The following is a 12108-nucleotide window of genomic DNA, read 5'->3' as shown; positions in this document are numbered from 1 at the left end:
TTTTACACAACTATTTTATCTGTGGCCTGTGTTGATTATTTTTCTTTCTTTTTTTCCTAAACTTTTACCTGAAAAAAAGTTAGATCTCACAATAACTCACAAATCCTTCCAGTGGGATTCAATTTGTACACATGTGTCTGATGAGGTCACTGCTTGTTGTTATGATACAGAAAAGCCTGTGTCTATTTTAGGCATTTACTGTACATTTCTCCCGTGAAAAGAGTGAGATCGTGTCATCTCATGCTCCCCATCCGCAGGTCACTTCCTGCAGAAATATGGACTAACTTAAACCTCGTGAGTACTGAACTGAGCGTCTCTTGCAGCCTCTAGTGTAAGAACCACACCTTGGGTTTGTAATATCTATTAAACAAAATATGGGGAATTCACTTCTCATTACCTTGAACTCAAATTGTGCAAAGACATGGTTCTCTTGAACTCTTACCAAGAGTTAAGTGTTTCAGTGCAGGTCAGGGAAAGGCGGAAAGCACCTTTCACTGATGGCTGCTACTTGTATTTAGCTCTGCTAATTGAAGGTCCAGAATCGGGTTAAACCAGGCCTCTATTTTTTCAGAGCTGCATTTAAAATGCTGCAGCTGAATTCTGTGGTGTCACATTGTTTCCAAAAACTTTTTTKTTSTTCTTTGTCTCTTTATTTTTTTCCCCAAATGTGTATAGTCTCCCTTCTGTCTGTTTTCTCTTTTAGTTTGTTTTTAATTTACTACTTTGGATTTCTAATTCAACATTCCATGTTCATATGTGTCTGTATCAGTGACATTGGCTTATAGATTAAAAAACTAACCTTTGAAATGTGATGCACAATAGGAATACCTGGGATCTTACCTGTCACTAGCTGGTAGAGCCCAACAGATTGAGAAATTTCAGTCTGGAACTTGAATACAGTTTTGTAGGAAGAATTAGAATATAGAGACAAATAGAGAAACTTCTGGTATTGTCAGCTTGACTTGCACTCCTAATGAATTTGCAGTCTTAAATCTTACCTGGTTCATAAACATCAGTGAGATGAACATAATAGTGGGATAAGAGGAAAACATTGGGTAGAGAGGAGTAGACCTGCATAGTAGATGAAAGCCAGACCTGCTCATTTTGTTTTAACCAGTGACTTCAGAGAAAATCTATAGCAAAAAAGAAAGCTTATCTTATCAAAGAGATCCCAGCACTTGAGGTATTTTGTGTTCAGATGCCTCCCTTTAGTTCAGCGCGGTGTTCAACTCTTACAGTAAGTAGAAAAAGCAGAATACAGTATTGCCTGTGAGAACTGAGCTACAGTGATCTCATCTTGGACACCTGAATTATTGAAGACTCTCTGATTTGAAAGCTTTGGTCCAAACTGTTCTGCTGTTGAGGCTTAAAATAGCCTTAAGATGAGGGAAGAGAGAGAAAAAAGAAAAGAAAAAAAAAAAACCCTTATGATGCTGTGGTCCTACTGTTATGAGAGCTGTGCTTAAACTATGTTTGAAGCAGCCCAGGGAGTGCAAGTTTAGGTGAGATGTTTCCTGTGCCAACCAACATTGGCTGCARATTCTGGTTTCTGCATAGAAATATCCTGCATTTACTCTAGGAAGACATAGTAGCCTCTGGTCACACATGTTCTATTATGAGTTTAGGATGTACAGAGACAAATCTGTGCCAAATAGGAAAGAGAAAGGACTGAGCAAAGAAACAGTTGCATAAAATGTAGCTTAGCAAATAAAATTCCTTAGCAGGAAGGTTGGACTAGATGATCTCTAGAGGTCCCTTCCAACCTTAAATATTCTGTGATTCTGTGAAATTCTAAAGACCTTTAACTTAGATGGAAATCTAAATRATTTTGGTCTTGTAGGCAGACTCATTAAAGGTTTGTAGACATCTCTAGATGTTACCTGGTAGGCAAAAATTATTTTTCCCCACTTCATTTCAATGTATTTGTTGCAGTCCTGTGCATATTACATTTTATTGCGATCTACGTCTGGRAAGATTCTGTTTTGAGGTGTAGAAAGAAAGACTGAAACTTTGGTAGTGTTTGTATAAGGAAATGTAGACATGCAGGAAAGCTTTCTTTCCCTTGGCATGACACAGGGCTCAGCGCTGCTGCAGCTGGGGTGTGTGGCACAAGCTGCCTGTGCAGCTCGACTGCAGATCCTCTGTGCAGGTGACGTTTGCCCTGTTGCTTTGAGCTTTTGCACAGTYGTTTGCCTTCAAGAAATGTCCCATTTTCAAAGGAAAACTTTAACTCTCTGTTTATGATCTACTGARTGAGTGACCTCACGTGAAGTTATTTAGTTGAGTCAGTAAAAAGAAATTTGCGTTTAATAAAAGATTAATGGAATAGTTAAGAGTCATTCTTGCTATTTTGGCACAGAAATGCAGTCAAATCTTAGTCGCTGCTTACAGGTAGTCTTCAGAACTGTAACTGGAAATCCTAATGAACTATTTTCAAGACTTTGAGGGGGAGGCACCTAGACCTTAACACAGTTAAGATCCTGTGGCATTTCTGAGTGCTGCAGTCATTTGTGTACAACGTAAACGTAGACTGACTGAAGTAACCACTCCACGAGCAGTTCCGCTAAACAAACATATCTATTTACGTAGGCTGTTAAGGTTCTCAGTAAACCAGCTTCTCGAGAGCCTCCCGTGTGGGAGCGTTGCACAYGGCGGTGCCCCGAGCTCGGCGGCGTGTGCGGCTCCCCTCGAGCCCGGCAGCGGCGCAGCCYGTCTGCGCAGCGCCGGCCACGTGCTGTGTGTCACTTAGGAGCACAGGGTGTCTAAATTCACCATCTCTTGCCTGGCCATGTTCCAGTTCTTCCCTCTCCCTTTTCCCTCCTGCAGACATGTCACCTCATTAACGGTGCATGTGTGATATTACAACTCTAGATGTTTTTATTTTGTTTGATTTTTTTTTCCAGAGCTGCCTTTCACTCTTCTATCTCTCTCTCCCCCCACAGTTGTACAGAAGTAAGAGTGTTTCTTACTTCATTTTTCTTTCTGAATTTCCTTCCTTTTTTTTTTCTTCCCTCTTTTTTTTAAGTGGACTGAAAATCATAGCTTTAACTCTTAGCCTCGATGCAAGTCTGAGTAGTTGGTGTCTGTCTGGATAGTTAGAAGCCATGCTATTTATTTTAACAATTTAAGCACTCATATGCTTGTATAAGTATTCCTTGGCCACCCAACAACCTTTGCTTTGAATACTAAATAAAATATTAGCTCACAAATTTAATTTCTCTTTATTCCTAAGTATTGAAAGACATCTCTTAACTTACAGTAAAATATGCCTTTTACTACACCAAAAGTATTTATTAGGTTTGCATGTTTTTAAGCTCAGATTTTATTTCAGGTAGAAAATTTAATTGAGCCAATGTTTTTTATCTCTAATTACTATAGCTGTATTTGCAACATGCTTTCTTGAAATGTTTCCAAACTAATTAGCTAACATTAGTTTAGATAACTTTGCTGTTCTATGGTGTCCAAACAGGGTTGGTATGGATGGATAGGCAGGAAAACACACACATTTGGGCTCCTTTTATATGGGGAATTTCTTGCTAAGAATTAAGCATATTAGTTTTTTTTAAAGTTACATTAATATTTTCAAAGTTTATTGGCTGTATGGATTCTTGTAATACCAGTAAAGGGCTACAATGGGTGTTTTCTAAAAATCAGTATAGTCTGAGTTTTTGCATCAACTGTACCTTACTGTGTATGCTTAAACTTAGATGCAGTTGCTTTTATGGTGCTATCAYATCTAACTTCTCTTTTTAAATGTTTGTTCAGGTTTTACTGCCATCACAACCACCAATCCCATTTGGCTAGTAAAGACAMGGTTACAGCTCGATGCGAGGTAAGAAAGTTAAGAGAACTGACTAGTGACAACCACAAATCTTACTGCTGTGAGAAGACTTTACTTAGAATAATCTTCACATCTAAAGCTGGAATGTGTCTTTGCATAGTGTCTCAAATTACAAAGTTGGTACTGATCCTTAAGTTAAACTATCGTGGTTCTCTATTTTTGTCTCTGTTAAGGCATGCCTGAGTGCAATAATCTCTAACCAGCAAATTCTGAATGGAAGTCAGTTAATTCTCATTTATTTTTATACACTAATATGATTGAGAAAACACTATTTCCATTGTTTTGAGCTGTTGCCTGAGAAATTCCTGAAATAAGGGTTTTGATGTCGTAAAGTATCAGAAAAAATACCTGAAATATACTAGTTTTCATTTCTTTTACCCAGAAAGAGCTCCCTTTCTCTAAGAACGTGACTCTCRCTCATCTATATGTAGAAGTTGTCCTAGTATAGGATAGTCAATAGAAGTTGTTGGGATTCATTACAAAATCAATTATGGAAAGTGTTTTTCTTGCCTTATAATGGAGTGGAACTTTATACAAGTAGTCAGGGATCAACAGCTTCATTTAAAGCTTGGGAGACCCAAATATGTTGCAAGGATCTCAACTTTTTTTCAGATTCTCAACTGAATCTTTTTATATACCTTATTTTTGGAGTCTTGGTGTACCCTATTGGTCCTTTGAGTTGTACAACCTGTAATTGAAACTTTAGCTAAAAGCAATATGGAAATATATCAAATATTCAATTCAAAACATTAGGGCGCCTAATTACAGATGATGTAAAAAGAAGCATCATTTGAGTGGAGCAGTTAAAATCAGGATGCTTTTTAATTCCAGATAAAGACTGGAACTGCCCAATATTCTAACTGCCGAATATGCTAACTTCAAGATTTCTATTTCGAGGCTCTACTGGACCTTAATCACATAGTAATGTTCTTACTCTTAGCAGGCACAGTGAGCTCTAAGGTGACAGTAGATGCACCCCAGAACTAGTCTTACGGGACATCCTGTGACTAGGGTGAATCTGCAGCAACAGTGTCTCTGAAGCTGATGACATCTTATACTTTTTTCCATTCATTAATTTGCTTAAACTATGTGGTTAAGGGGAAGTTTGGGGGGTTCACATCCATATTACTCCTGTATGCAGCATCACACAGGTTATTCCTGTGGGACACTTGCAAAAGGAAACAGTTTTGGTCTTTGAGGGCAGGACAGTACAGCTATATGGGCTAGCCCAGCACTGCTTCCATGTCCTGCATGCATTAGAGGCACAAAACGGACCCCATTTCTGCTGAAGTTCTTAACTCCCACAGATCTCAGTAAGACGTGGAAGAAGGTAAGGTTTGTTCCCAAAGAGAAATTGCTTTGGGCTTCTAAGACAACACGGTGCATCTTACTCTTCAGAAGAGCAACTTCTTAAAGGGTCTGTGTGGGTAACCCTCCTGAGGCATGTGTGGRTTGCAGGTGCTCTTGGGAGCTGTAGCAACAGCTCCCGCTGCTGCTCTTTCCTGTTGTGCTTCTGCTCCGGTTTCTTGTCATGTCAGCAGTGTTGTCTGCTGCTTTGCAGCATCAGCTGCTTAGCTCAGTCCAGATCTGATTTGTGGCTATGTGCACGTTTGCTCCTCTTTTCTCTGAAATTCTGGCAGATTAAAACCATGAGGGCTTACATTCTGCYATCTAGTGATGCCTCCCTACTTGCACAATGGTGCTGTCTGCTTTGCTTTGATATATGTGTGATCTATGATAGTTTCTCCTAAGGCCAGATGCTGATTTATTTATTTGTTATTAGCTTCCCTGCTCAGATGAGACCTCTACTGGCAGCATCCAGGTATTTCAAGGGACTGTGCTCATGCTCCAATGAAGCACACKTTGTGCAATGCCTATGAGTTTTGTGCATTTGATGTTTTAAGTTTTTAAAGGTGTACAGTGCCCATGTGCTGGTAGATAGTGTCCAGTGTAATTTGAAAACTGCTCCTTTCATTAACATCAGATGCTAAAAATCAAGAGGCTGAGGAGGAAGCTTTTCACATTCGCATATGTAAAATGAGCATGAGGAGGACCGTGATAATGTAGTGAACGTATCCTTTGACATCAGTTATGGCTTAGTAGAATCAAATGAAAGTCACTCTTGTCATTGCTTTTTTTTGGGCCCCCTTCACACCAGACTTCCCAGGTCTTTCAGTAAGAGCTGTGTTGGCAYGTGACGCATGATACTTGAACTCATAGCTACCCCTTGGTTCATGAGCTTCCTAGCCACCTAATCCTTTGGGACCTTCAGGTTCTGTATTCTTAAACAGATCTGGATTGGAGCCTTTAGGCATCAGTGTGAGATGTTTCTCAAGTCTTCATGTCACTCAAGGAGGGATTTAAGTATTGTTCAGTCTCTGGTTACACCAATTTTATATTTTTTATTCTCTTTTTCAGGAATCGTGGAGAAAGGCGAATGAGTGCCTTTGAATGTGTCCAGAGAGTCTATCGATCAGATGGTATTAAAGGCTTTTACAGAGGAATGTCGGCATCATATGCAGGCATATCTGAGACTGTTATTCATTTTGTTATTTATGAGAGTATTAAGCGAAAACTACTGGAATATAAAACTGCTTCTGCCATGGACAATGTGGATGAATCATCAAAAGAAGCTTCGGACTTTGTTGGAATGATGATGGCAGCTGCCACTTCCAAAACGTGTGCCACATCAATAGCATATCCCCACGGTAAGTGGGATGTCTGAGGCCTGAATCAAAGCAGTCAACAGGAGTCTTTTCAGTGACTTCTAGCAGACTGTTAGTTCACTGGCTCAGGAGCTCATAAAGAGCTACTTCTTTGTCTGAATTTCCTGACTTTTGATTCAGCAAGTCAACAGGAGATCATAGTATTCAGAAATAAAAGTAGAAAATACTTTTAAATGGATTTTTAGTGTGGCCCCTTTTAGGTGCTTCCTTCCCCAGTACCACAAGGAACTTAGCAGAGTCTGCCTAAAATCCCTTAAGGTTACAGTAGTCTTTGACTTGGAATTTCTACCTACACTCAGCAGTGTCACAACTCTGCAGCCAATTTGTATCTTYCTTCTAAGAAAACTGTCAAGGTGTACTTGCTAGCATACTGCTCTTCATGATGATGACTTCCTTGGTTATCAGTTGTACTTAACATTCCAGTAAAGTGATTGTGTGCATGTATATTTTTGTTGTTGTTAGTAAGTTGAATACTTCACTGGTGGTGATATTCAAGCTAGAATATGAGCCCTGACATCTCTAGTCTTCTGGATCTTAACTGAGTTAATGACCTGTGCTTGTTCAGCAAAATACTTGGCTAAATTGGCTGAATGTTTAATGTGGTTCTTGTTCTTCTAGATGCTTGGTTTGCTTCTCTTCGTATATATTTTYGATTTCTGGAGCTTTGTGATACTGAGTACTTGAGGAGAGGATGATTTTTAAATTCATTAACTGCTCGTTGGAAGAGGAAAAGTAATGGTGAACATAATCACATGTGGTTYTCTTTATACAGAGGTTGTACGAACGAGGCTAAGAGAAGAGGGAACAAAATACAGATCTTTCTTCCAGACACTATCTTTGCTTGTGCGAGAAGAAGGGTATGGAGCCCTCTACCGAGGCTTAACTACACATCTGATCAGACAGATTCCAAACACAGCTATCATGATGTCAACCTATGAAGTGGTAGTCTACTTGCTGGATGGATAGCRGTGTCACAAGGCTTTCTAGAGGAAGGTGGAAGACCGAAAGACTCGAGTGGACTACCAGATGTCTATGCCGGTGTTGCGGGCGGAAGGAAAACTATCAGGAACGTGCAGCTATGGACAAAATAGAAGACTTATTGTGGGCAACTATGAATGATTGTACTGCTTTGTTGTATGGTCTCTTGGCAATGTGATAATGGGAGCTGCCCCACAGGGAATGCCTTTATACACCTCAATTCAGAATTGCATTTGCTTTGCATCTCAAGTTTAGACAAAGCCATTCAGTCAGCTTGAAGAGACCTGATGGATGAGCAGGAGGGTATAAAATATATTCTGGGGGCAGTCCTATTCCTTCTTGAAGTGATTGCTCTTCAATATACCTTTATTTTCTGTTTTACTGCACAGTAGCCTGTAGTTGGACGAAGGGGGAAGATCAGACTACATACCCATACTTTTCTATACATTATGAAACTTCACTTGCTCTGAAGATGCATATAGAGACTGAGGTAGTAGTCAGTGTGTGTAGCTTTTTCCATATTGCTACCTCAAGGTAAACTATGGTGCAGGGACCCAGAATCAAAGTGTTTCCTTGTTGCAAAAGGTGATTTCCTCCCCTCACCACCTTTGAAAGTTGAACAGTGTATTCTAGGCKAGTAGGAGAGAAGATACTGTTGTTGAACTCCTCAGGTTATTCATCTTTTAATATTGACGTATGTGGATTTCTAGTTCTGTTGCATCTCTTCATTTCCATCCCGCCCCGGCCCCCAAAGAACTTTCCTCCTTTTCTGAAAGTAAGAGATTCATGCAATATTTTCCATCATGAGTTTTCCTGCTGAGTCAGTCATACAACTATGGAAGAACTTGTTGAATGATGTTTAACAGTATCATTAGGGTTTTTCAGTATAATGATAAATCCTAACTAGTCCAGCCTAATGCTTGTGAAGACAAGTTTGACTTAGTTTCATGCTACCCAAGAAAAAGCTGCATTAGTCTGAAATTAGTTTTTGCAAAGCCTGACCTAGCCCACAAGTACTTGCCTTGGAGACCCGGGGAGGAAATCATATCACCATGGCTAAGACAACCAGAAAGCAGAGAACAGTTGGAGTTAAGACAGAGTTCTTCAGTGCAACCAGCCTTTGTTCAGAGTGTGGAGGAAATGGTAATAGCTTGGGTTTTTTTGTTTATTTGTCTTCCATAAGCATCCCCTTTTAAATTTCTGTATCACTTTGAATTTGAGCTTGTGTGCAGAACTGCAGCTGACAGTATAACCTTGTCCTCCAAATTGTCTGAATATTCAGGCATCATTCTATAAACTACTGGCAAAATAGCATTGCGTTCAGCAGCTAGGCTCGGCTGGCTTGTTCTCTCTTGTATAACTTTGTAGACAAACCKTCCATCTGTACCTTGCCTGCTTCTAAAACTGCATATGTGGTCCTTATGAGGAAGGTGACCATTATAAATCAGGGGCAATAGCTTTCTACACAAATGCTGCTACACTGAGGTGACAGAATGGTGCAGTTGGCTCTTCCAGTGTCATACCTGAGTGTACTTAACTGTGCAYTGTGTGCAATGGCTTTATCTTCTGAATGACTCCTTATGCACTTTGTGGCCTTCTTCTGCCTTGTGACTTTTCTTCCTCTTACTGGTTATTTATAGCCCAARCCTGTTCAATACATGCAGTTATGTTTTCAACGAAGCATGTGGTTTGGCTTACATKTAACCTGTGCAGGTTAAAGCGTTACATGCTGCAGATAGATAGGATCTCTGTTGCAGTAGTTCTCTAGGTCGTATGTAAAAGGCTCAGAGCATACAGAATGATCAGTATATTTTTCATTTCTCTTGTTATTTTTGATCCCATTGTGTCCTTGATAGGATGTCAAAGTATTTCAGTACTCTTCCTTGGAGAGCCACCTGCAGAAAGYCCAGCGCCCACTCTAGTGCCCTTGCAGGAGAGACAGAGCTGGATTGACTTGGCTTTGGGAGATGTCATCTCACCCCTTTAAAGGAAAAGGGATACCATGGTCTGATTTGCTCAGAGATGAACATGATATTTTAAACAAGCAAAAAGATTCTGTCRGTGTATCTTATAAAATGGGCTTTTTATTCCAATGATATCTCTAGAAAAAAAAATCCGCAGTGTTTCATATTCACAATTTTGTGTTTTTAGGTTTTCCTGTGGTACCATTTTTCCAATGGCTAAGTGCAGGAATAGCTGCTTACTGGAATACTAGTTTTGAAGCAAGGGGGTTCCTCTTTGGGTATCCAAGTGGTTCAGTGAGGATTAAACTTTCAACAGGCAAGAAAATGCAGGAGACATCATTAGTATTGGAAGTTGAGTACCATTCATACTTGGTTTCATGAGTTACTCATTTTTTTTGTGGATGTGCTCTGCCATGGTTGCACATACAGCTCCACACTTGCTGGGTACAGGTGTGGTCCTTGTCTGGGTGAGTATGGACTACCTGCAGTTCTTCCAAAATAAAGCTCTGATAAGGAAAATGTTAACTCCCTCACCCAGTTATCCTTGTTAACAGCCAGGAAGAGACAATCAGCTTTTTGTTCCTCACTTTCAATGGGAGTTCAGGCAATGTTTTAAGCTTCGGGGGTGATTTTTTTGGTGAGGGCGGGGAGAGGGAGATGTGGTGGGAGAATTTGTTTGCTTTATGTATCAAAACATAAGCCCAAAGTTTTTAGGATTTTTTGTCTTATTTTTAAATTAACAGTTAAAGTTACCTCTGAAATATTTCCCAAAGATCTTTATTTATATTTTTTTCTGATATTTATTATAAAATCTCAAAGGGAATAAGCGCAGATGCTATATTCAGTGATATCCTTAACCACAAAACAGAAAAAGGACACTTAAACTTCCTTGCAACTCAGATGGTCATCTCATTTTGTATGTTCATGTACTTCTTACATCACTCCTCAGTTGGAGGCCAAGGCCTCATATGTCCAAAGCCCTTCTCTGTGATGACTTTTTTTTCCCATGTGTCACTTGCTTAGATGAGGTTAAATCTCTGGTGAGCTGTTCATTTCAACCTGGCCCCAGCAGCTGTGCTGTGCAGGACTGCAGTTTTGGGCCTCTGTCAGAAGATGGCACTGGAGCCTGTCCCGATGGGAGGCTGGAGCTGTCCCTGCGGCCCCATGGGGCAGGATGCAGGGGCAGCCCAGGCTGCTGGGCAGGATGCAGGGGCAGCCCAGGCTGCTGTGGGGGCACAGATGGCACCGCTGCCCCGGTGCTGCCGCGGGGAAGCAGGTGAGTCCTGGGCAGCGCTGTGAGGTCTCTCTCCGTCTGCTCTTGCTCTCTGCTGGCGGAGGTTGTTTCCAGGAGGTTTACACTAAAGGTTTATAGAAACTTGTGTTGTTGTGCTAATTGCAAACATTGGAAACATAACCTCTCCACTTGTATATTGACACTGCACCTATGTAGTTTCCTGTTTACATAATGCACTCCATACATTTCCTTTCTAATGGAGGTGGTGTTTGGTAATGACCGGTTCTGCTATACTGTTTTTGTTCTTTATAATTACCTTTTTAACATTCCTTAGAGTGTAGCTTTTTAAAGGAATGCTTCCAGAGAAAAAGATTGGAGATCCTTTCTAAATGTTGCTTCCTGATTAAACTATGTTTAAATTCAGAAAACAAGCTGAAAACTGAAGTGTGCCTCAGTAAGTGTAACTTTTTAAATCTTCTGTCTGTAAAGACTTAGTCACGTAAGTTTTCATTTCTTCTATTTAAGAGTCTGCCTACCCTGCATATGTGAACTTAATTATCCCCTAGGAGCACTCACAGATCTCAGTTTGAGTGCAGTTCAATGCATATGTGAGGTTGGCTATTATTCTTGCATATGTGTAATTGGCTGTAAACTATGTGCATTTACTCTGTATTTATATAGCAAATTATGTTTGAATTATTTTAAATTTAAAAGCAAATTAAAATCATATGCTTCTATTAAAATGTTGCTTTCTGTGCTAAACTGTACATTATTTCTTAACCTTTTAACTTTTGATATATCCGTGCCTGGACAGTAGTGGTTAAAAATAAGAAACTCATTAGGAGATCCCTGTGAATGTTTTTATCATGTGTCACTTGAAAGTAGCTGAAAATGGTTTCTGTGCTTCATGAGCAGTATGTTCTTGATTCAGTTTCATGGATGGCTTAAATCAGATATTTCCTGCAGTTGGATTTGAATACTGTAAATAATCACTTCTGCGCAGCTGAGGGTTACCGACCTTCACACGAGATTCAGTAACTGATGATCTGAATGCTTTTACCCACTTAAAATGCCAGCTGAGTGCAAACCATCACTGGATCAAAAGGTTGCAATTCCTTAAAATGCTTAGACTTGATTACAGGAACGGATATAACTACATCCTTAAATCTGAGACTTTTTTTTCTTTTTAACAGTAGCTATTTGACCCAGAATCTCTGCTCAGAGCTCCTCAGAAATCCCAAATGTGACTCAGTGCTCTGCAAATAGCTGCAAACAAAATCTAGGTATGTGGCATTCCTGCAACCAGAGCACGTTCTGAACTGAATGCTTTTTTATGGAGCCTGATATCCCAGTCTGAGTCTYTAG

At 40.0% G+C, this 12108-nt stretch overlaps 1 protein-coding gene across 1 annotated transcript in view; it reads left to right on the top strand.

Moving 5' to 3' along the window:
* SLC25A36 (solute carrier family 25 member 36) overlaps positions 1 to 9839 on the top strand; it is a 28598-nt gene extending 18759 nt beyond the window's left edge. The window contains exons 5-7 of the mRNA XM_026040046.1: positions 3766 to 3832; positions 6260 to 6549; positions 7340 to 9839. Coding sequence (XP_025895831.1) covers positions 3766 to 3832; positions 6260 to 6549; positions 7340 to 7533 — 551 coding nt within the window. The 3' untranslated portion in view covers positions 7534 to 9839. The remainder of the gene's footprint in view (positions 1 to 3765; positions 3833 to 6259; positions 6550 to 7339) is intronic.
* The last annotated feature ends 2269 nt before the right edge of the window (positions 9840 to 12108 follow it).

The sequence above is a fragment of the Nothoprocta perdicaria genome, unplaced genomic scaffold, assembly GCF_003342845.1.
Source record: "Nothoprocta perdicaria isolate Ctin4 unplaced genomic scaffold, notPer1 scaffold_25, whole genome shotgun sequence".
NCBI classification, from domain to species: domain Eukaryota; kingdom Metazoa; phylum Chordata; class Aves; order Tinamiformes; family Tinamidae; genus Nothoprocta; species Nothoprocta perdicaria.
The sequence above is the reverse complement of the archived record's forward strand: the minus strand, read 5'-3'. Positions and strand labels throughout refer to the sequence as shown.